Source organism: Ornithorhynchus anatinus, chromosome 21, assembly GCF_004115215.2.
Source record: "Ornithorhynchus anatinus isolate Pmale09 chromosome 21, mOrnAna1.pri.v4, whole genome shotgun sequence".
NCBI lineage: Eukaryota > Metazoa > Chordata > Mammalia > Monotremata > Ornithorhynchidae > Ornithorhynchus > Ornithorhynchus anatinus.
Window position 1 is genome coordinate 15,817,977 of NC_041748.1, and position 22,437 is coordinate 15,840,413.

The 22,437-nt window shown below is 60.0% G+C and overlaps 2 protein-coding genes across 4 annotated transcripts in view; one reads left to right on the plus strand and one right to left on the minus strand.

The window, feature by feature from the left end:
• Positions 1-15,308, plus strand: part of RHBDF1 (rhomboid 5 homolog 1) — a 35,304-nt gene extending 19,996 nt beyond the window's left edge. The window contains exons 2-18 of the mRNA XM_029049448.2: positions 1,495-1,646; positions 2,036-2,172; positions 4,744-4,957; positions 6,150-6,356; positions 6,781-6,903; positions 7,031-7,191; positions 7,428-7,685; positions 7,958-8,069; positions 8,917-8,991; positions 9,475-9,636; positions 9,971-10,071; positions 10,266-10,329; positions 10,544-10,638; positions 11,825-11,900; positions 13,007-13,107; positions 14,044-14,197; positions 14,639-15,308. Of these exons, the coding sequence (XP_028905281.1) occupies positions 1,518-1,646; positions 2,036-2,172; positions 4,744-4,957; positions 6,150-6,356; positions 6,781-6,903; positions 7,031-7,191; positions 7,428-7,685; positions 7,958-8,069; positions 8,917-8,991; positions 9,475-9,636; positions 9,971-10,071; positions 10,266-10,329; positions 10,544-10,638; positions 11,825-11,900; positions 13,007-13,107; positions 14,044-14,197; positions 14,639-15,058 (2,589 nt within the window). The 5' untranslated portion in view covers positions 1,495-1,517 and the 3' untranslated portion in view covers positions 15,059-15,308. The remainder of the gene's footprint in view (positions 1-1,494; positions 1,647-2,035; positions 2,173-4,743; positions 4,958-6,149; positions 6,357-6,780; positions 6,904-7,030; positions 7,192-7,427; positions 7,686-7,957; positions 8,070-8,916; positions 8,992-9,474; positions 9,637-9,970; positions 10,072-10,265; positions 10,330-10,543; positions 10,639-11,824; positions 11,901-13,006; positions 13,108-14,043; positions 14,198-14,638) is intronic.
• Positions 15,309-15,966: 658 nt separating this feature from the next.
• On the minus strand, positions 15,967-22,352 carry SNRNP25 (small nuclear ribonucleoprotein U11/U12 subunit 25). 3 transcript variants are annotated; one of them, XM_029048689.2, is made up of 6 exons: positions 22,114-22,352; positions 20,126-20,216; positions 19,808-19,913; positions 18,476-18,550; positions 16,587-16,652; positions 15,967-16,409 (listed from the first exon to the last, which is right to left on the minus strand). In XM_029048689.2, the coding sequence occupies exons 1-5, from the start codon at positions 22,342-22,344 to the stop codon at positions 16,595-16,597; spliced, it is 561 nt and encodes a 186-aa protein (XP_028904522.1). In that variant the 5' UTR covers positions 22,345-22,352; the 3' UTR covers positions 15,967-16,409; positions 16,587-16,594. The 3 variants fall into 3 exon arrangements, with proteins under 3 accessions (XP_028904522.1, XP_028904523.1, XP_028904521.1); XM_029048690.2 differs by lacking the exon at positions 16,587-16,652; XM_029048688.2 differs by lacking the exons at positions 15,967-16,409; positions 16,587-16,652 and adding an exon at positions 16,712-16,844.
• Between the last annotated feature and the right edge of the window lie 85 nt (positions 22,353-22,437).

The window sequence follows — 22,437 nt, forward strand, 5'->3', positions numbered from 1 at the left end:
GTGTTGAATGAGAGAGAGGAATCAAGGGTAATGCTAAGGTTACGAGCTTGTGAGATGGGAAGGATGGTGGTGCCGTCTACAGTGATGGGAAAGTCAGGGAGAGGACAGGGTTTGGATGGGATGATAAGGAGCGCTGTTTGGGATATAAGTTTGAGGTGACGGGAGGACATCCAAAGAGAGAGGTCTTGAAGGCAGAAGATGTGAGACTGGAGAAAGGCAGAGAGCTCAGGGCTGGAGATGTGGATATTTGTATCATTCGCACAGAGGTGGTAGTTGCAGCCATGGGAGCGAATGAGTTCCCCAGAGGAGTGGGTGTCGATGGAAACTAGAAGGGGATTCAGAACTGAACCTTGAGGGACCCCCAAAGTTAAAGGATGGGAGGCAGAGGAGCCCACGAAAGAGATTGAGAATGAGCGGTCAGAGAAATAGCTGGAGAAGCGGGAGAGAACAGTCTGTGAAGCCGAGGTTGGATGATGTTTCCAGGAGAAGGGGGTGGACGACAGTGTGGAAGGCAGCCGAGAGGTCGAGCAGGATGAGGATGGAGTAGCGGCCGTTGGATTTGGCAAGAAAGAGATCACTGGTGACCTTCGATAGGGCGGTTTCCGTGGAGCCAAGGGGACGGAAACCAGATTAGAGGGTGTCGAGGAGAGAACCGGAGGAGAGGAATTTGAGCCAGTGGGGGTCATAGCAAACCATCAGACATATTGTGGGACACATTCGGAAACTCATCATTCCAACTGAAGTGGGAACACTGTCCGCTGTGCAGATGTTCCCTCTGGGAATGCGTTCATAAAGTGTATTTCTGTGGGTAACCACCTTTCCCCTTAGAGGACTAAAAACGGTCATTTTTGACTTTAAAAAAAATGACCAGCGAAGACCGCATGAAACTAATATGGTGAAAAGTTTGCAAGACAACCGTCTGTGAGGATTTAGGGCCTTAATAAAATCTGCTGCTTTTCCCTTAGTTTGCCTTCGCTCAAGGAGTAGAATTTAGGTGACCGCCTCATAAGGAGAAGCAGCGTGGCCTAGTGGGTAGGGCCCGGGCCTGGGAGTCGGAAGGTCGTGGGTTCTAATCCCGGCTCGGCTGCTCAGCCGCTGCCGGACTTTGGACCTGTCACTTCACTTCCCTGGGCCTCAGTGACCTCGTCTGGAAAAGGGGGTGGAGACCGGGAGCCCCACGGGGGGCAGGGACGGCTGGGAGCCTCACATGGGACAGCCTGATTACCCTGCATCTCCCCCAACGCTTAGAACAGTGCTCGGCACATAAAAGCGCTTAACAAATACCAACATTATTAAATAGGGTAAAAAGGAAAGAAAGCGAGGAGCATCTGTGGGGGCCTCGTGGCGCCCCCAGCGCGGCGCTCTGACGCGTGTCTCCCCCTGGCGGCCTGCCGGAGGCTTGCACGGGCGGGGATGGGGAGGGGTCTCCCTGCCGCCCCCGGCCCGGCCCGGCCCGGCCCGGCCCGGCCCCACCGCCGTCTCCTTTGCCCCCAGACCCCCCGCCCTGAGCCGGGGCCATGACGGAGGCGCGGCGCGACAGCACCAGCAGCCTCCAGCGCAAGAAGCCGCCGTGGCTGAAGCTGGACATCCCCGCCAACCCCGCCAACGCCGCCGGCCCGGGGCTCGACGAGCCCGCCTTCGTCCAGGTCGGTGACGCGCCTGCGCGCGGTGGGGACCCGGGGGGGGGGGGGGGGGCGACGAGCCCGCCTTCGTCCGGGGCAGTGACGCGCCTGCGCGAGGGGGCGGGGGTCCAGGAGTTCCCCCCCTTGGTGACGTCATTAACCTACCCGCCGGGGGCGGGGCATTGGGGGGCGGGGCCCGAGGAGCCTGTCTGTCAGAGCCCTAGGGGCGGGGCTTGTGTGGGCGTGGCCCGGACGGGGCTCCTCCCCCTCCCCCCTCCGGCCCCTCCCCGTCCCCATCCTGGTCCCCATCCTGGTCCCCGGCCGATCCCGGTCCCGGCCCTTAGGCCGCACGCTGAGCGGCTCCCGTTGTCGTTCCCGGTGGTGTGTCGGTCGGGGTCGGGGCGTCCCGGCAGCCTGTGAAGCGGCAGAGCTTCCTGCGGAGCGTCAGCGTCCCCGCCGAGGCCTCCTCCCGCCTGCCCTCGCCGCACGCCGAGCCGCCCCGCAGGCCCGCCCTGCACAGGCAGACCTCCATCACTCAGACCATCCGCAGGTGCGTGCCATGACCCCTGACCTCCTCACCCCTCGCAGCCCCGCCCTGCACGGGCAGACCTCCGTCACTCAGAACATCTGTAGGTGCGATGACCCCTGACCCCCCCACAGGCCTGCCCTGCACAGGCAGACCTCCGTCCCACAGACTGTCCGCAGGTACGGATAATGTGTGTTTCTCCCTCCCCTCCATGCGGGCCCGGAGACCCTCCACCCCCAGGCCGTGCAGCCCTCCATCCCAAAGACCATCCGCAGAGGCGACCACCCCTGACCGCCGACCCTTGGCCCCAGGGAACCCCCAGACTTTGCCTTCCCCTCCAGACCTTGCCTCCCCCGTCCCTCAGACCCTGGCCTGCTGGGCAGCGCCTCTGCTTCTCTCTGTGTCTCTGTCTGTCTCCCTCTCTGTCTCTGTGTATCTCCGGGAAGGGTCTGTCCACCCGGCCCAGACCCTGGAGGGCCCCTCTCCCCAGCTCTCCTGGCTCAGTCCCTCGGGGATGGTCTCTCAGTGTCTCTGTGTCCAGCCGTGCTCATCGGCTCTGTCTCCATCCTTGTGTCTCTGTGTCCATCCCTGCTTCTCAGTTCTATCTCTGTGTCTCTGGGCCGGTCTCTCAGTGTCTCTGTGTCCAGCCCGGCTCTCTCTCCTCAGCTCTCTCTGTCTCTCTGGGCTTGTGTTTCTCTGTCCAGCCCCACTCCTCAGTTCTGTCTCTGCCTCTCTGGGCTGGTCTCTCAGTGTCTCTGTGTTCAGCCTGGCTGTCTCTCCTCAGCTCTGTCTGTTTCTCTGGGCTTGTCCCTCTGCATCCAGCCCCGTTCCTCTTCCTCAGCTCTGCCTCTCTGGGCCGGTCTGTCTCTCAGTGTCCAACCCACCTCTCTCTCTCCTCATCTCTGCCTCTGTCTCTCTGGGGTTGTGTCTCTCTGTCCAGCCCTGTTCCTCAGCTCCGTCTCTGTCTCTCTGGGCTTGCCTTGTCTCTGCATCCAGACCCACCCCTGTGCCTGAGCTCTGACTGTCTCTCTGACTTGGTCTCTCTGTGCCCAGCCTGGCTTCTGCTCCTCAGCTTCATCTCTGCCTCTGTTGGCTCATGTCACTGTATGTAGACCTGCCTCTGCTCCTCAGCTCAGTCTCTCTGGACTGCTTTCTGTGTCTCTGTGTTTAGCCTGGCTCCCTCTCCTCCGCTCTGTCTCTGTCTCTCTGGGCTGGTGCCTCTGCCCAGCCCGGCTTCTGCTTCTCAGCTCTGCCTCGGTCTCTAGGCCTGTTTCTCTATGCCCAGCCTGATTCCTCCTCCTGAGTTCTGTCTCTGCCTCTCTTGACTTGCATCTCTGCATTTATACCTGCCTCTGCTCAGAGTCTCTCAGAGTCTCTGTGTCCAGCCCAGTTCCCGCCCCTCGCTCTGTCTCTGTCCCTCTGGGCTGCTCCCTGGGAGCGCAGACCGGCTCCCACTCCTCATCTCCGTCTGTCTCTCCGGGCCTGCGTCTCTGCGTCCAGCCCGGCCCGGGCTCCTCAGCTCTGTCTCTCTCTCTGTCTCTGTCCCGGTTTCCTTCCTCCCCGGCAGGCAGGTGCGGTTTGAGCGAATTCAGACCCTGCCGGTTGATGGGCCCCGGGCCGCCCGCCGGCTGCCTCCCCGGAGGCGCCAGCCTCTCCCCCGCTCGCTGCTCAGGTACCCGGGCTGGCGCATGCTGCGTGGGCGCTGCCTGGGGCCGGGTGTGGGGCATGGTCTCCCCAGGGGAGGGGGCGTCCGGTGGCCCGGCCCCTCGCCCCCCGCAGCCGGCCAGGTGCTCCTGAACTTTTGCATGCCGCCCTTCCCCCGGCCGGCTCCGGGCCGGGATCCTCGCACGCCAGGCCGGGCTCGGGTGGACCGCCGAGGCCGGGGGTCCCCCCAACAACAGGAGGGGTGCCCTCTTTTTTTAAAAAAAAACCCCTCTTCCTCGGCTTCCTTTGTACCCTTAATCTCCCCAAGGGGGCTTGTGGGGGAAGCAGTGGAGGCTGTGGTCCCTTGGCTCCCCTTGACCCCTAGGTCGAGGTCGTGGGGGGCCTCATCTGGGGTGCGGAGGGGGAACGGTGACCGGCCTGAGCTCTTCTTGGCCGGGTCAGGGGCTGAGCTCCCGGGGTCTCGGAGGTCCTGTAGGCCTCCCCTTCAGGAAGAACCGGATCGTGCTCCTTTGCCCCACCACCACTCAATGCCAGAGCACCCGGCTCTTGACGCCTCCCTGGCCTGGGGCAGGGGGTCTCCCCAAGTGACAGACTCGCATGCTCGAAGAGATTAGGTGACTTCCCCAAGGCTACACAGCACCCAGGTGGCACAGCCGAGACTAGAATCTGGCTCTCCTGCCTTCCAGACCGTCAGACGTCATCCTTTCGCTCTCCCCCGGGGCCACTGGGCGGGCAGAGGGAGGGTCCAAGGCGGGGAACCGGGCGGGGGGCTGAGTTCACAGAGTCCCTGTGTGCTGTGAACCATGGAGTGGGATGCAGGTGGGAGAGGAGGGGTGTGTGTTTGTGTGAACTGTGGGGCAGGGGTGGCTGCCTCCTCCGGCCCACCTCCCCTAACCCAGAGACACCCCCCCCACAACCTCGGCACGGCAGGGGCACAGCTGATTGGTTCGGTGTGAGCAAGGACAGCGACGCGACCCAGAAATGGCAGCGGAAGACCATCTGGCACTGCAGCCAGCGCTACGGCAAGCTGAAGCCGCAGGTCATCCGCGAGATGGACCTGCCCAGCCAGGACAACCTGTCCCTGGCCAGCACCGAGACGCCCCCGCCCCTTTACGTGGGCCCGTGCCAGCTGGGCATGCAGAAGGTGAGCTGCCGATGCCCCCTCCCTGGCGTCCCGGGACCGGGGAGCCCCCTGGGGGACGGGACCTGGGTCCTTCCTGGTCATCCTGGATCTACCCTGGCTCTTAGTACAGTACCTGGCATGGAGTAAGTGCTTTAACAAGTACTGTGGCCGTCATCACCATTCATTCACTCATTCGATCGTATTTTTTGAGCGCTTGCTGTGTCCAAGGTACTGTACTAAGTGCTTGGGAGAGTCTGGTAGAACGATAGACACATTCCCTGCCCACGACGTCATCGTCATCGAATGCCTCCTCCCTCCCTCGATTGTACGTATTGGGTGCCTACTGGGTGTGCTGGGCACTGCGCTGAGCACTTCTGTAAGCTCCTTGAGGTCAGGGATCATGTCTGTCTACTCTATTGGACCCTCCCAAGGGCTTAATATAATCAGTCAATGGACGGTATTGAGTGCTTACTACGTGCAGAGCACCGTTCTAAGTACTTGGGAGAGTAGAGTTCAAAAGAAATGAGCAGATGAGTTCCCTAAGGTGCTCTGTAAACAGTAAGTGCTCAATAAATGTCACTTGTAAGCCCCTTAAAGGCAGGGAATGCGTCTGCTAATTCTATTCCACCAATGGTATTTACCGAGTGCTGCTCTGTGTGGAGCTCTGTACTGTTGCATTTTACTCCCGGGCTCCTAGTACAGTGCTCTGCACACAGTAAGCATTCAGTAAATACCATTTTTAAGCTCTTTGAGGACAGGGATTGTGCTTACTGACTCTATTGTACACATTGTACTGAGCGTGTGGGAGACTACAGTGCAGATGGGCTGATGCTTGCCCTGGGGAGAAGAGAAATCCCAGGAAGAGCGGGGGAGAGCAGAAGCCTGAGCGGGAATGGGTCTTGAGTGGCATCGGGCGCCCAGGAGCCATCTCCACCCCTTAGCTCTGCCCTTTAGCTTCTCTAGACTGTAAGCTCATTGTGGGCAGGGAACCTGTCTGTTCTGTTGTTCTCTCCCAAGTGCTCAGTATACTGCCAGGCACCTGGTAAGTGTTCAATAAATGCCACTGATGGGCTGACTGCCACCCCCGGCTCCTCTCCGGTTCGTGCCAGGCGAGCTGGAGGGAGAGCACGGGCACCCGGCTCCTTCCACCCGCCCGGGCCGGGCTGGGCTCTGCGGCCGAGCGCAGTCCTGACGCTCCCCCGCCCCGCCGCAGATCATCGACCCCCTGGCCCGCGGCCGGGCCTTCCGGATGGCGGACGACGCTGACGGTTACAGCGCCCCGCACACGCCCGTCACCCCGGGGGCCACCTCCCTCTGCTCCTTCACCAGCTCCCGCTCGGGCTTCAACCGCTTCCCGCGGCGACGGAAACGCCAGTCCGTGGCCAAGATGAGCTTCCGGGCCGCTGCCGCGCTTGTCAAAGTAAGGGACCCCGGGAATGGGGCCGGGGCCCGGGGTCGGAAGGGGTGGGGTGACTGCGTGGGGGTCCGGGGAGGTGTGAGGCGAAGAGAAGCGCTATGGCTGAGTGGCTAGAGCCCGGGCCCGGGAGTCACAAAGATCTGGCTTCTAATCCCGCCTCTGCTGTATGCCCGCTGTGTGACCTTCGGCGAGTCATTTCGCTTCTCTGGGCCTCGGTGACCTCATCTGGAAAATGGGGATGAAGAGTGTGAGCCCCAGGTGGGACAGGAACTGGGTCCAACCTGATGATCTTGTATCTACCCCTGGTGCTTAGAAAGGTGCCTGGCACCTAGTAAGCACTCAACAGATATAATTTTTTAAAGAAAAGGGTGTGGGGGGTAGGCCTGGCTGAGCCTGCCCACCACCAGCCCCATGCCCTCGCCCCTAGGGCCGCTCGGTCAAGGAGACGGGCCCCCGGAGGGCCCAGAGGCGCAGCTTCACGCCTGCCAGCTTCCTGGAGGAGGACACGGTGGACTTCCCCGACGAGCTGGACACGTCCTTCTTTGCCCGGGTGAGGCCCGCCCCTCCCACCCCCCCCCACAGCCCCCTGATGCCCTTCCCTCCCTGGCCCTGCCCCCTGGCGTCCCCAGCCCCGCCCCTGACATGCCACTGCCCCCTGGCATCCCCCCTCCATGCAGGAGGGGGTGCTGGCAGAGGAGCTGTCCACCTACCCGGACGAGGTGTTCGAGTCACCCTCGGAGGCGGCGCTCAAGGACTCGGAGGAGAAGGCGGTTGACCAGGCTGACCTGACCGGCGGGGCCCTGGACCGCGGCGAGCTGGAGAGGAGCCACTTGATGCTGTGAGTGGGTGGCACCACCCCTCCGTCTGGGGCACACGGGGGCTGGGGGTGGGGGGGTCCACTGTCGGGCGCGACACTGTCCGTCCCGGTGGGGGCACACGGGGTCCCTTATGCCGAGACGGCCACCGCCCTCTCCCAGGGTGGGCAGGGGCTGGGGAGCCGGTCGGGGGGACTGGCGTCCCCGCCCCCCCTGAGCTGGGTTGGGGGTGTCCCCCACCTTTCCCCCATGCCTGCAGGCCCCTGGAGCGCGGCTGGCGGAAGCAGAAGGAGGGAGCGGCGGGGGCGGGCCAGCCCAAGGTGCGCCTGCGGCAGGAGGTGGTGACCCTGGCGGCCTCGCGGCGCGGCCAGCGCATCGCCGTGCCCGTGCGCAAGCTGTTCGCCAAGGAGAAACGGCCGTACGGGCTGGGCATGGTGGGCCGTCTCACCAACCGCACCTACCGCAAACGCATCGACAGCTATGTCAAGCGCCAGATCGAGGACATGGACGACCACAGGTCCGGGCGCCGGGCCCCGCAGCGGGGAGGGGGTGGGGCCTCAGGCGGACGGGGGCAGGAGGGAGCCGTCCGAGGGGCGAGCGGGAGGGCGAGAGGACCAGCCCCAGCAGACCGGCCCCTTCCCACAAGGTGGGCCCTGATTCGAGGGTGGGGGCGGCGGGCACTACGTGGCTCCCCGCCGGACCCGGGAGAAACGCTCTAGGGGCGGCCGGTCTGACCCGCCGGGTGTCCGCCCCGCCCTCCCCCCGCCCCGCCCCACCCCCTGCCACCAGGCCGTTTTTCACCTACTGGCTGACCTTCGTGCATTCGCTCATCACCATCCTCGCCGTCTGCATCTACGGCATCGCGCCCGTCGGCTTCTCCCAGCACGAGACTGTGGATTCGGTGAGGCCCGCCTGCCCCCTGCCCGCCCCTAATGACAACAACAATGATAAGAGTGGTATCGGTTAAGTCAAGCACCTACTACGTGCTAAGCGCTGGGGTCATCTGCAAGATACTAAGCCCTCTTTTCCCCACCTCCCTCGCCCTCCTGAGTCATCTAGTCCTGTGGATCTGTCCCCTTTGGGCACCGGATATATACCCCGCCCTCAGCCCCCCACCTCAAGATGGCCCTGATTTGAGCCGGTGCCCCCAACCCCCACCCCGTGCCAGCCTCGGCCCAGGAGAACGGTGCTGTTGGAGGGCACCTGCGTGTGCCCTACCCGTAACTTATTTCTGTAGATCGTCCATCTCCCGCCTCTAGACTGTGATGACATGGTGGGTGGGGAATGTGTCTGTCAACTCGGTTGTACTCTTCCAAGCGTTTAGACCAGGGCTCTGCACGCAGTCAGTGCTCTATAAATACCACTGACGGATAATCAGGTCAGACACAGTCCCTTTTCCCCGTGAGGTGCTCACTCCCTCTCCCTTCCTTTCTGCCCCTCAGAGGGTCGCTTCCTCGGGCCGAACTGGGGGGCTCAAGTTTGGCAGCACAGCTAGTGGAAGGGTCGTGGCCCAGGGAGGCGGGAGACTGCTGTGTGATTTTGGGCCGCCACTTAACCTCTCCGACCTTCTTAGATAGTGAGCCCCGGCGTGGGGCGGGGCGGAGGTGCAATGTGTCGGCTCTGATGATGATGTGTCCATCCCAGTGCTTAACACGGAGTCCCTGGGTCTGAGCGATGATCCCAAGGGCCACCCCCCCGGGTCTCCCCGATCCCTGACCTCTGACCTGTTGCCCCCTCGGCCCCACCAGGTCCTGAGGAACAGAGGGGTGTACGAGAACGTGAAGTTTGTTCAGCAGGAAAACTTCTGGATCGGACCGAGTTCGGTGAGCGGAGGAGGGAGGGGTGGGGACCGGGCCGGGGGATGGGCAGGGGCTGACCGGACGTTGGGGGGCCGCCCCCGGCCCACCCACACAGTATCTCCTGAGCCGGCGAGCCGGTGCCAAGGTCCGGGGAGTTGGGGAGCAGTGCGGCCTAGTGAGTCAAGAGCCCGGGATTCAGAGGACGTGGGTTCTAATTCTGGCTTGCCAGGTGACCTTGGGCAGATCACTTCACTTCTCTGGGCCTCAGTTTCCCCATCTGTAAAATGGGGATTCGGTCCCTGTCCTCCCTGCCTATTTAGCTTGAGAGCCCCATGTGGGACAGGGACTGGGCCTGATCTGATCTGATCAGATCCGACCCCAGCACTTGGACCGATGCTTGACCCACAGTAAGCACTTAATGTCACAATTATTAGTCTCTTTAGGGCCGTGGGTGGGTCTGCGGGGGGAGGCGGAGGAGCCCCCTCGGTGACGCTCCGGCCCCCGCAGGAGGCGCTCATCCACCTGGGAGCCAAATTCTCCCCGTGCATGCGGCAGGACCAGCAGGTGCACAGCTTCATCCGGGCCACCCGGGACCGCGAGAAGAACTCGGGCTGCTGCGTGCGCAACGACCGCTCGGGCTGCGTGCAGACCTCCGAGGAGGAGTGCTCCGTGAGTGGGGAGCCCCGCCCCGCCGGGCCCCTCCTCCCCACACCATGGCGCCCCCTCCCGCTCCCCGCCTCTCAAGCCGCCCGCCACCCCCCTCGCCACTCACGCCACCGGCCCCCGCTCTCCTCGCATCCCCGTCCCCTCCTCCACACACCACCAGCTCCCCTCCACTGCCAGCCCCTTCCATCCCTCACTGCTCATCACCCCCCCACACCCCCGCTTTCCCTCCCTGGACCGAAGCTGCCCTTCCCCAGAACTCGGCTGGAGCCCCTCGCCCGGCCTCCCTCCGGCTCTCCAGGCGTTCACTCCGGCCTTCTCCCCTCTGGCCTCTCCCCAGTCCACGCTGGCGGTTTGGGTGAAGTGGCCAGTCCACCCCAGCACCCCTTATCTCGCCGGGAACAAGCGGCAGTTTGGTTCTGTCTGCCACCAGGACCCCAGGTAGGGGACTTCCCCCTTCGCCTTTTCCCGTGGGGGTCACCAGGGTCACCTGTGTGCCCGGGGGAGGGGTTGGGTGGCGGCAAGGATCAGGCAAGGGGGCGGGGGGCCCAACACATAGGTCCTCCGGTGGTTCCCATTCTGGGGTAGGCCACGGGGAGAGAGGGGGCAGGGCTGACCCGCTGGGATCGCCGCAGGGTGTGTGACGAGCCATCCTCTGAGGACCCCCACGAGTGGCCAGATGACATCACCAAGTGGCCGGTGAGCGTGGCCCTCCGGGCAGTGGGGGAGGGAAGAGCAGGATCTCTCGTGCGGGAACCTGGGCCTTGGGGATGGCCGGGAGGGTTGGCCGGCGGGTTGGGGACAGGCTGGGCATCTCTCCAAGGGCCCTGGTCCTGCCTTAATCGGTCCTCCTTGCCCCTCCCTCTTTGCCTCCCCCTCCAACTCCTGTGACCTTTGCTCCCCGGCCCCCCAGATCTGCACCAAGAACAGCGCGGGGAACCGCACCAACCACCCACACATGGACTGCACCATCACGGGCCGACCCTGCTGCATCGGCACCAAAGGAAGGTAACGGGGACAGCAGACCCGCCCTGCCCGCCCGGCCACACCGCCCGCCCCGTAGGGAGAGGCTGGCAGAGGATTGCGCGGCTTGACCTCCACAGCCTCTCCTCGAGGCAGAAAATTCACAAGACCCAGAGCCCCCACACCAGGGAGACGTTCAGGAGCATAGGAGCTCTGGACTGGGCTGGGCCGTTATTACTATTATTATAAGTGGCATTTGTTAGGCGCTTACTCTTTGCCTGGCACTGTACTAATCGCAGGGGTAGATATGAGCTAGTCAGGTGGGACATGGTCCGTGTCTCACATGGAGCTCAGTCTTAATCCCCATTTTACAGATAGGTAACTGAGGCACCGAGGAGCCAAGCAACTTGCCCAAAGTCACGTGGCAGAGCTGGGATTAGAAGCCTGGTCCTCTGACTCCCAGCCCCGGGCTCTTTCCACTAGGCCACGCTGCTTCCCCATATCTGCTCTGTGACTTGGGAAGTCATTTTAAACATCTCTGTGCCTCAGTTCCCTCATCTGTAAAATGGGGATACGACACCGGTTCTCCCTCCTTACTTAGACTGTGAGCCCTAGGAGGGGCTGGGACTGGGTCTAACTGATGATCTTGTATCTGCCCTGGCGCTCAGTACAGTGCTTAGCAAATAGTAAGCGCTTAACAAATACCACAATCATTATTAAGGGAGGAGGGCAGAGGAAGAGACAAAGGAGACTGAGAAGGGTTTTTCATTCAGTCATGTTTATTAAGCGCTTACTGTGTGCAGAACACGGTACTGAGCGCTTGGGAAAATACAACAATAGACAGTGACAGTCCCTGCCCACAACGAGCTCACAGGTCTAGAGGGGGGCCGGCCAGAATATCCTCAAGGTGAGATTTGCTCTAATATCGCATTGAGTCTCATTAGCACAGTCACGAGAGTGATAAAAGGAGTGTATCAAAGTGGTCTGGGGGTAGGGTAGTATTGCTATGCACTGAGCACCTCCTGAGAGCCAGGCAGTATACCGAATGCTTATGAGAGCCCAAGGCACATTCCCTGCCCACGGGAGTTTATAATCTAACCAGGAAGACCAACGTGCGACTATGACCAGGAGCTAAGGGGGATCGGTAGGTTCGATTGGTGGGCTCGCCTCCTCCAGAAAGGCCTCCCTAGGGCCACATCCTGTCTCTCCTGACCCGGCTCTCTGCCTCAAGGTGTGAGATCACCTCCCGCGAGTACTGTGACTTCATGAGGGGCTACTTCCACGAAGAGGCCACGCTCTGCTCCCAGGTATGGCTTCCGGGCCCAGCCGGGGTTGGGCTGATGACGATTATGGTATTTGTTAAGCGCTTACTACGTGCCAGGCACCGTACTAAGTGCTGAATAATGATGGTATTTGCTAAGTGCTTACTATCTGCCAGGCACTGTTCTAAACACGGGGGTGGATACAAGCTAATCGGGTTGGACACAGTCCCTGTTTCAGGAGGGGCTCACCATCTTAATCCCCATTTTCCAGATGAGGGAACTGAAGCCCAGAGAAATGAAGCAACTTGCCTAAGGTCACACAGCATCCCACAGCAGACTCGTGGTGGAGCCGGGATTAGAACCCATGACCTTCTGACTCCCAGACCCGGGCTGTAGCCATTAGGCCACGCTGCCTCTGTCAGGGCTGGGCAGATAAGGGAGGCGGGGCCGGGAGGGGACCCTCACTCCAAAAACCACGGGGCTGCGCTGGGGACTGGCACCCACAGACTCCACCAGAGCCCCCCGAGAACAGCCTTGCGAACAGAGATGGAGGTTACCAGCCCGACCTCCCCTTGGGAGAAACTAAGCAGGGCTGGAGGGTCTGAAAGGAAAAGAGGGGCCCCGGGGATGGGTCCGGGATTGACCCTGGTCCCCAGGCTGCCCCTGGGTGAGGCCCGTCTCTGTCCGGCCCAAGAACGGCTACCGGGAGAGGGTCGCCCCTCACTGAGGCCACAGTGGCTGGCTGGGTTACCAGCAGAGGGGGTGTCCGCACGTGTTTGCCCGGTCTCGGGTTCCAGGATCTGACCCGGTTTTCGGGACGCTGGGCTCAAGCCTCCCTCCACCGCTGCCTGGCTGCGTGACCTGGACTGGGGTCCTTTACCTCTCTGTGCCACCTGCCAGCAGCTCCCTCCTTAGAGGGGCTGTGGATTGGGGAGCGGACCGGGAGGGAAAGAGACCCAGCAGGATCTTCACCCTGTTTTACCAGCCAGGGAAACCGAGGCCCGGCAAGCTACCGGGCATCACGGAGGTCAACGACGGAGCCGGGGCTGGAATGCGGGTCTCCCGACTTCCGGCCTCCAGCTTCTTCCGCTGGGCCACACTGCCCCGGGGGCCTGGGGAGCGGGCTGACGGGCCGGTGGTTCTGTTGGCAGGTGCACTGTATGGACGATGTCTGCGGGCTGTTGCCGTTCCTCAACCCGGAGGTTCCCGACCAGTTCTACCGCCTGTGGCTGTCTCTCTTCCTGCACGCCGGGCAAGCGGGGGCCCCTCCCCGGCCAGGGGTGGTGGGTGGGGAGCCCCCGACAGACCCAGTAGGCGCAGTGCACTGAACTAAGCACTCAGGAGGGGAGAGCGCGACAGACACGTGTTCCCTGCCCGCGAGAAGCTTCCGCTCCACCGGTTATGGAAACGTTGACCAAGCGTAGTAGTCGTCAGGGTGTTCACCGAGAGCCCACTGGGTGCAGCGCACTATACTGAACGCTTGGGACAGTTTAACGCGAGCACAAGGCCTGGTCTCTGCCCAAAAGAAGCTACGCTCCACTAGTCGTAGAAACATTGACCAATAATAATAATAATAGTACGTGCTTAAGCACTTACTATGTGCCAAGCATTATTCCAAGCGCTGGGGTAGATATAAGTTAATCAGGTTGGACACAGTCCCGGCCCACCTGGGGCTCGTACTCTTAAGCCACATTTTACAGGTGAGGTCCCAGAGGCCCAGAGAAGAGAAGTGACTTGCCCAAGGTCACACAGCAGACACGTGGGGGAGCCGGGATTAGAACCCAGGTCCTTCTGACCCTCAGGCCCGGGCTCGATCCACTGCTACCATGCTGCCACCACTGTAGTAGTCGTCATCCTGGTGTTTTCTGAGGGCCCCCTAGGCGCAGGGCACTGTAGTGAGCTCTCGGGACAGCCCGACAGCAGCACGAGGCACATTCCCTGCCCAGGGTGAGCTTCCGCTCTAACGGGAAGGGTGCAGTTTGGGGTCTCGTGGCCAAAAGCTGGGAGTTCCCCTCTCCCCTCCTGGTCGCCGAATATGGGGAGGGGCTCAGGATCTACGGGTAAAAGCCAATTGTGAAGCGCATCTCTCACCCCCGGCCCCGGTCTCCCCTCGGGGCCTCCGGGGGGGCCTGCGGGCGAGGAGGTTGGCACTAAAGGGTGCGGCGCGGCTATGTCCCCCTGGCCGTAGGATCCTGCACTGCCTGGTGTCAGTGTGTTTCCAGATGACCGTCCTCAGGGACCTGGAGAAGCTGGCGGGCTGGCATCGCATCTCCATCATCTACCTGCTCAGCGGCGTCACTGGGAACCTGGCCAGCGCCATCTTTCTCCCGTACCGGGCCGAGGTGGGGAGGGGACGGGGCCCTCAGTTCGGGTCAGGGTCCTTGGTGGGGCCGGCCTTTAGGGAGTGCCGCCTGGGGGCGAGGCCCCCTACGAAGAGGAAGCGAGCCCTGTCCACGAGGAGCTTCTGCTCAATGGGTGCTGTACTGAGCGCCTGGAGACGGGTAGTGAGGCGCCGTACGGAACGGAAGCAAGATCCACGTTCCCTGCCCACGGCGAGCTTCCCCTCAAACGGGTGCTGGGCAATGTCCAGAGCGCTCGGGGGGGCGGGGGCGGCTGGCGAGGCACTGTATGGAGTGGAAGGGAGATCCACATTCCCTGCTCAAACGGGCGCTGTGCGAGTGGCGTTCCTGGCCCACGGGGCGCTCCCACTCTCGGGGCGGTGGGGACCCCCCTCTTCGCCGGTCCGGCGGCCGACCCGGTTCCCCTCCCCTCATGGCCCGCAGGTGGGGCCGGCGGGCTCGCAGTTCGGCATCCTGGCCTGCCTGTTCGTGGAGCTGTTCCAGAGCTGGCAGATCCTGGCCCGGCCGTGGCGGGCCTTCTTCAAGCTGCTGGCCGTCGTGCTGTTCCTCTTCACGTTCGGCCTGCTGCCCTGGATCGACAACTTCGCCCACATCTCGGGCTTCATCAGCGGCTTCTTCCTGTCCTTCGCCTTCCTGCCTTACATCAGCTTCGGCCGGTTCGACCTGTACCGCAAGCGCTGCCAGATCATCGTCTTCCAGCTGGTCTTCCTGGGACTGCTGGCCGGCCTGGTCATCCTCTTCTACTTCTACCCCATCCGCTGCGCCTGGTGCGAGTTTCTCACCTGCCTCCCCTTCACGGACAAGTTCTGCGAGAAGTACGAGCTCGACACCCAGCTCCACTGAGCGGCGGCGGAGGACGCGGACCGCGGCTCCAGCGGGCCCGGAGCCGGGCGGCCCGCCCGCCACCACCCCCGCCCCGGCCGGACGGGGGACTCACCTGTGTTTCCTGCCAAGAGAAGGACGGTGCCTTGTTCAATTTTACTGAACCCCCTTCTCCTGCTGCCGGATGTTTCTTATTCCTTTCGGTCCTTTGTTTATAAGCGGGCCGGGCGGCCATTAAATGGAACGGGAGCGTTTTAGCTGCCAGAAAGTGTCCCCCTAGCCGCTGCTGTCGCCACCGCCTGCCTCGGTCTCCCTCCTCGGCCTATGTGGGTGTCTGGTGGGGAGAGGGCGGGAGCGCCGGCCCCGCCGGCCTGCTACTCTCTCTGGTCCCCGATCTGGGTGGAAGGTGGGGTGGCCCATCCAGCCCACCCCCCTTCCCAGACATCTGTCCCACCCCTGCCCTTTGCGACAGGGTCCCCTCGGGGGCTGGAGAAGCGGGTCATCTTTACACGGGTGGGCTGAGGCCAGAGGGTGGAACGGGGCTTTCTGTTTTTCCCACAACACGTGTTGCTTCTTGGGACTCCCATCCCATGATCATCCTCTCCTCGTGTGCCTCCGTCACCCTGGCGAAAACCTCCAAGAAGGTGGATTAAAGGTGAAGACAAGGCTCTGGGCTGGGGTGCTAGAGAGCAGAAGAGGGAAAGTGGGGTACGGGTGATGTCCCGGCCCTGGGGGCAGGGTGCCCACCGCTGGACCCTGGACCAACAAAGCAGGCCATGCCCCATCTCTGGCATGGGCCGGTGCTGCGAGAAGAGGAGCGGCTTGGCGCGGACGGCGGCCCCTTATGGCTCTCCGGTGAGTGAGCGGGCGGGCGAGGGTGCCTCCCACCCCGGTCCCTTCGGGGCCCAATGCAATGACCAAACCAGCCCTTTGTGTTTGAGTGGAGGCTTTATTTTCCTAGTAGCAGGCACCTTCCCATCATCTCTTGCCACACACGTGACCCGGGGCAGCCCGGGAGTCCCAGCCGGCGCCGGCCCCTTGAGCCGGGTTCAGAGAAAGTCAGAGATGCAGACAGGGTGGCTGCCGGTGAGATGGGCCCCAGCTGGGCCCGGCGTGGTGCAGGAGAGCAGCAGGCCGGGATGTGGCTAAAGGGCTCCAAGTCGCGCCGGGACCACTCGGTGGACAGAACAGGGGGCAAGTGGCCCCTTCACTGTCCCCTTTGCTGCTTGGTGCCCTGCACCGAGGCGCTCCTCCAAGCCGCCGCCACCGCCGGAAAGCTCTCGGCCAGACGCTCCCGGGGAGCCAAAGCCACGGCTACTCATCCGCTTCAGCCCGGGCGGCCAGAAAGAGCTGAAGAGAAACTGCGGGGTAGCTGCCGCCACCCCCACGCAGATGAAACGAGGCTGCGAGGAAGCGTGACGTGGGCAGACCGGGGTACGGGCCCAGGGGTTGGGGGCGGGACCACGGCCCCATCTGCCCCACGGCTCGGGCCACACGGGAGAGCAAGGGAGACGTCCAGCACACCCTTTCCCCCCGCCCCACAATTTACCAAACTGTTCATTTGTTCCTCAGTTTTTTGCTGAAGGTAACTTGGTCACGGTTCCGGATGCCGTACCTGGTGGGGGAGGGAGAGATCACCCACCGCAGCGCTCTTACCAGGGCAGAGACCCCGGGTAACAGCAGACTCAGCTAATTGTTGCTCGGGGTCAAAGAAGCCCACCCCCTCCCCACCGCCTCACCATAGGTTTCAGGGCCTGAGGAAACCTTCAACTTCCAGCTGGGCCTGCCTGCCCGCCACCCCTCTTTCCTGTGGTGGAGGGAATTAAAGAGGTCGGGCGGGGTGGGGAGAATCCAGACACCCTCCCCACCCCAACCACCCCAAACTCCTGTCCTTCACTTTGGTTTGACTCGCCATTGCCCCCGATCCAGTTGGGTCAGCCGATCATATTTGAGTGCTTTTTGTGTGCAGAGCTCGGGGGAGGGCAACAACCAACGTTCCCTGCCCACGAGAAGCTTACAGTCTAGAGGGAAAGGCGGGACATTCAAATACATTGCAGATCAGGGGAAGTTACTAGTCTCTAAACTTGTTGTGGGCGGGGACTGTTTCTACCAATTCCCTTGTATTACCCCCTCCCTAGCACTTAATAATATTAATGGTAATGATGGTATTTGTTAAACGCTTACTATGTGCCAGGTACTGTTTTAAATGCTGGGTGGAGACCAGCAAAGCGGGTTGGACACAGTCCCCGTCCTACATGGGTCTCACGGTCTCAATTCCCATTTTACAGATGAGGGAACTGAAGCCCAGAGAAGTGAAGTGACTTGCCCAAAGTTATGCAGCAGACAAGTGGCAGGTCCGGGATTAGGACCCATGACTTTCTGTCTCCCAGGCCCGGGCTCTACCCACTGTGCCATGCTACTTCTCTAGTGTAGTGCCCTCTAGACTATAAGCTCGTTGTGGGCAGGGAATACGCCTATTGTTGTGTTGACCTCTCCCAAGCGCTCAATACAGTGCCCTGCACTCAGTAAGCCCTCAATAAATATAACTGACTGCTCTGCCCATAATAAGCACTCACTAAATACTGGGGTAATATAGGAAAACGATTGATCATTCAATGGGCTTACTGGAGGCTGAGCACTGTACTAAGCACATGGGAAAATACACAGTGGGAGGCATGTTCCCTGCTGACAAGGAGCTTACTGTCTACAAGGGGAGACAGACATTAAGGCAAATTTCACAGAGGGGAACTAGTGGAGTAAAAAGATGTGGGAACCCAAGCAGTTAGGTGACACAGAAGCACTCAAGTGGCAGCTGGTTGGGGAGGGCTTAAACTAATCAGGGAAGGCCTCCTAGAGGAGGCACTGGGGCTCCCAGCCACAGTCCAAGCTTAGTACAGTGCTCAACCCCCAGTATCCAATGGTCAGTTGATTGACTGACAGGCGCTACCCATCGTCCTACACTCCTAGGGAGATTGGGCCCCAAGTTTTTGCTTTTATGGCATTTGTTAAGGGCTCACTATGTGCCAGGCACTGTTCTAAGCGTTGGGATAGACACAAGGTCATCAGGTTGGACACAGTTTCCTGTCCCACATGGGGCTCACAGTCTTGGTCCCCACTGAGGGAACTGAGGCCCAGAGAAGTGAGGTGACTCCCTCAAGGACACCCAGCAGCAGACTAGTGGCAGAGCTGGGACTAGAATCCAGGCCCTTCTGACTCCCAGGCCCGGGCTCTAACTACTAGACCACGCTGCTTCCCAACTTTCATCACCCCGACAGACTCCCAACTCTGACTCCCCCCCGGAAAGAAGGCCTTTTTCCGGCCAGTTTAGAGGCAGGCCTGCCTGGAGGCCGGGGTATGGACGGGTTGACCGCTGGGAGGTTTCTCCCCTTCTGGCTTTAGGATTCTGGGTAAACACAAAGGTGGGGAGGAGCCACTTACTCTCTAAGTTTCTTCCCATCTTCCGTGAGCTTCTCTCCGGCAAAGGTTAGATGGTAGGTTCGCCACACGTAAGACCTGCGGAAGGCAAGAGGGGGCAACACTTAGAAAGCTTCTGGCCCACACCCTCAGGGGTGGGGGTGGGGGCTTCCCTTGGGGAGGGGTCAGCGGCTCTGGGCTGAGCCCGGGCAGCAGGCGACTTGGCCTGGACAGCAGCCGGGAGGTTGCCGGTTTTCCGGCCTCCTACAAGGCCCACGGTTCTCTACAGGAGATGGGAGCCGGAAGGCTCGTAGCCAAGGATGCTCGAGGTCCAGAGAGCACTCTACGCCTTCACCCCGCAACTGAGATCCCCCAGCCCCGTGGTGTGAATGACCAAAACCCATCTCGCCACCCAGCTGGAAGCCCTCCGAGGCCAGAGTGGTTCTTGCCTCTTGATTACTTAAGTGCTTACTAAGTGGTAGGTACTGTACTAAGCGCCAGAGTAGATACAAGGTAGGCTCACAGTCTTACTCCCCGTGTTACAGATGAGGTCACTGAGGCACAGAAAAGTCAAATGACTTGCCCAAGGTCACAGAGCAGACAAGTGGTAGAGCTGGGATTAGAACCCTGATCCTCTGATTTCCAGGCCCAGGTTCTAGCCATAAATCCATGCTGCCAGAAGTGCTTCACCTAAACTCTGGGCAGACTGACCTCCTATTCAACAGGCAATAATTCTCCCCCACTTCGAAGCCTTCCCAGACAAATTCTCCTTTCCTCTTCTCCCACTCCCTCCTGCATTGTCCTGACTTGCTCTCTTTCTTCTTCCCCCCTCTCCCAGCCCCACAGCTCTTATGTCCATATCTGTAATTTATTTATATTAATGCCTGTCTCCCCCTCTAGACTGTAAGCTCTTTGTGGACAGAGACTGTGTCTGTTATACCGTTATACTGTACTATTCCAAGTGCGTAGTAGAGTGTTCTGCACCGAGTAAGTGAAGCAGCATGGCACAGTGAATAGACTCCCTGGATCTGGCAATCAGAAGGTCCTGGGCTCTGCCACTTGTCTGCTGGGTGACCTACGGCAAGTCACTTCACTTCTCTGTTCCTAGGTTACCTCATGTGTAAAATGGGGATTGAGACTGTGAGCACCACGTGGGTCAGGATCAGCGTCCAACCCAATTCACCTGTATCCACCCCAGTGCTTAGTATAGTGCCCGGCATATAGTGAGCGCTCAACAAATACCACAGTTATTATTATTAAATGCAACTGACTACCCAGCAGAGGAGGATCCGGCACACGGGATCCCACAAAGGGGTCGGGTCCTGGGCCGGCTGGGGTGGGGCACATGGGGCTCACCAGCTGATGTGCTGGGTGCCCCCTTCTCTCTCCTGGCGGAGCTGCACGGATCGCTGGATGGCTTTCTTCAGGTCCAGCACGGTGGCGTTCTGCACCACCACGACAGCTGCGGAGACAGCAGGGAGACCCAGGCCTGGGTGGGAGTCCAATTCCCCCTCCCACGCCAGCCACTGGGCCCTGGGCCTGGACTAGCCCCCTCAATCTCCCCGTACTTGCCACTTGGCTTTTTCAAGCCCATACCCTTGACTGGGACTACCTGCCCTCCTGCCTCTGCACTCTCCCCCCAGTCCCATGAGCTCTCAGGGTGGGGAGACGTACGGATCACTTCCTCGTCCACCTTGCACACGCGGACGGTCATCGCCTGTCCATACTCCAGCGCGATCTGAGAATTGATCTCTTCCAGGGTGACCTGTCGAAGAGAAGGGGGAAGGCCACCGTGGGTGGGGCAAAATTAGCTGCTGGATGGAAACCCCCGGGGTTCCACCTAATCCTCCACCTCCACATTTCCCCCCACTCTTACAGCGTACCAGATCAACCCATCACCATCAGGGGAGTTTCAATCAATTAATCTATCAGGGGTATTTACTGAGTATTTGCTTTGTGCAGAGCACTGGATTAAGCGTTTGGGAGAGTACAACAGAGTTGGTAGATCTGTCAATCGATCAATGGTATTTATTGAGCACTTACTATGTGCAGAACCCTGGACTAGGCTCTTGGGAGGGGATGATATAACAATATAACAAACACATTCACGACCCCCAGTGAGTTTACATTGCTAAGAACCGTTAGCAAGGTTACGGACTATGGCAGAAGACAGGACCTTTTGGAGAAAATCTATCCATTGAGTCGCTAGGAATTGGAAACGACTCAATGGCACTTAATAATAATAACAGAGCTGCCAGAATGTTGTCAGCTCATTAGCATTAGAAATGGGCCTTGTTACCGTTTACTGGAAGGTGAACTTTAACATGTTGCGAATGGTACCCTATTAAACAATAGTGGGTTTTTTTCAGAACTCTAAACCTTGGGAAGGTGCAAGAGGTAATGAATGTTCTCCAGCCTCTAGGTGTTTTACAAGCCAGACTGTGAGCTCGTTGTGGGCAGGGAATGTGTTTACTGTTACAGGGTACTCTCCCAAGCGCTTAGTACAGTTCTTTGCACACAGTAAGCGCTCAATCAATACGATTCAAAACAATAATAATAGTTGGGGAGATAGCCTAAGATAAATTAGTAATAAAACTTAGCAATTCAGTTCATATATCGTTGTGGGCAGGGGATGTGCCTGTTCTAATTGTTGTAGTGAAGCAGAGAAGCAACGTGGTTTAACGACAAGACCCGGGGCCTGGGACTCGGAAGGACCTGGCTTCTAATCCTGACTCTGCCACCTGTCTGTGTGACCTTGGGCTAGTCACTTCACTTCTCTGGGCCTCAGATCTCTCCTTTGTAAAATGGGGAGGAAGACTGTGAGCCCCACGTGGGACAACATGATGACCTTGTATCTTACCCCAGTGCTTAAAACAGTGCTTGGCACAGAGTAAGCGCTTAACAAATACCATCATTATTATTATTATTTAGTGCCCTCTCCCAAGGGCTTAGTCCAGTGATGTGTACCCAGTGAGCGCTCAGTAAATAGGAATGAGTGCCTGAAGGAAGGACTGAGTGAAAAAATGACTGAGTGAAGGAGTGAATGAATGAGTGAAGAAGTGGGTGAGTGAAGGAGTGAATGAATGAGTGAAGAAGTGGGTGAGTGAGTGAATGAGTGAGTGAAGGAGTGGGTGAGTGAATGAATTACTGAATGAATGAATTAGTGAGTGAATGAGTGAAGAAGTGGGTGAGTGAAGGAGTGAATGAATGAGTGAAGAAGTGGGTGAGTGAAGGAGTGAATGAATAAGTGAATGAATGACTGAGTGAATGAATTAGTGAGTAAAGGAGTGAATGAAGGAGTGAATGAATGAGTGAAGAAGTGGGTGAGTGAAGGAGTGAATGAATAAGTGAGTGAATGAATGAGTGAAGAAGTGTGAGTGAAGGAGTGAATGAATAGTGAATGAGTGAGTGAATGTATGAATGACTGAATGAGTGAGTGAAGGAGTGGGTGAGTGAATGACTGAGTGAATGAATGAGTGAGTGAATGAATGAGTGAAGAAGTGGGTGAGTGAAGGAGTGAATGAATACGTGAATGAATGAAGGAGTGAAGAAGTGGGTGAGTGAAGGAGTGAATGAATAAGTGAATGAATGAAGGAGTGGGTGAATGAGTGAGTGAGTGAGTGAGTGAGTGAGTGAATGACTGAATGCCGGGAGGGGTGTACCTGGATGGGCAGATCGCAGAGCAGCGGGTCCTGCACGATCATGGCCAGGCCCTCCTGGAACACGTCCACCACCTCGGCGTGCGGCAGCGTCTCCTCCTCATCCTCCTCCTGCTCTTGCTCCCCTTCGTCGTCGTCCTGCTTCTCCTCCTCCTCCTTCCCTCCCTCCCCCTCCTCCATGTCCCGCTCCTCCTCCGGCGGAGCCCCGCACCGGCCCGGGGAGCCGGCCTCCATCCCGCCGCCGCCGCTACGCATGCGCGCCGCGCAGCCGGGCCCGGGGGGGGGGGGGGGCGGGCTTCCCCGGGACATCAGCGCACCGCGCAGCCG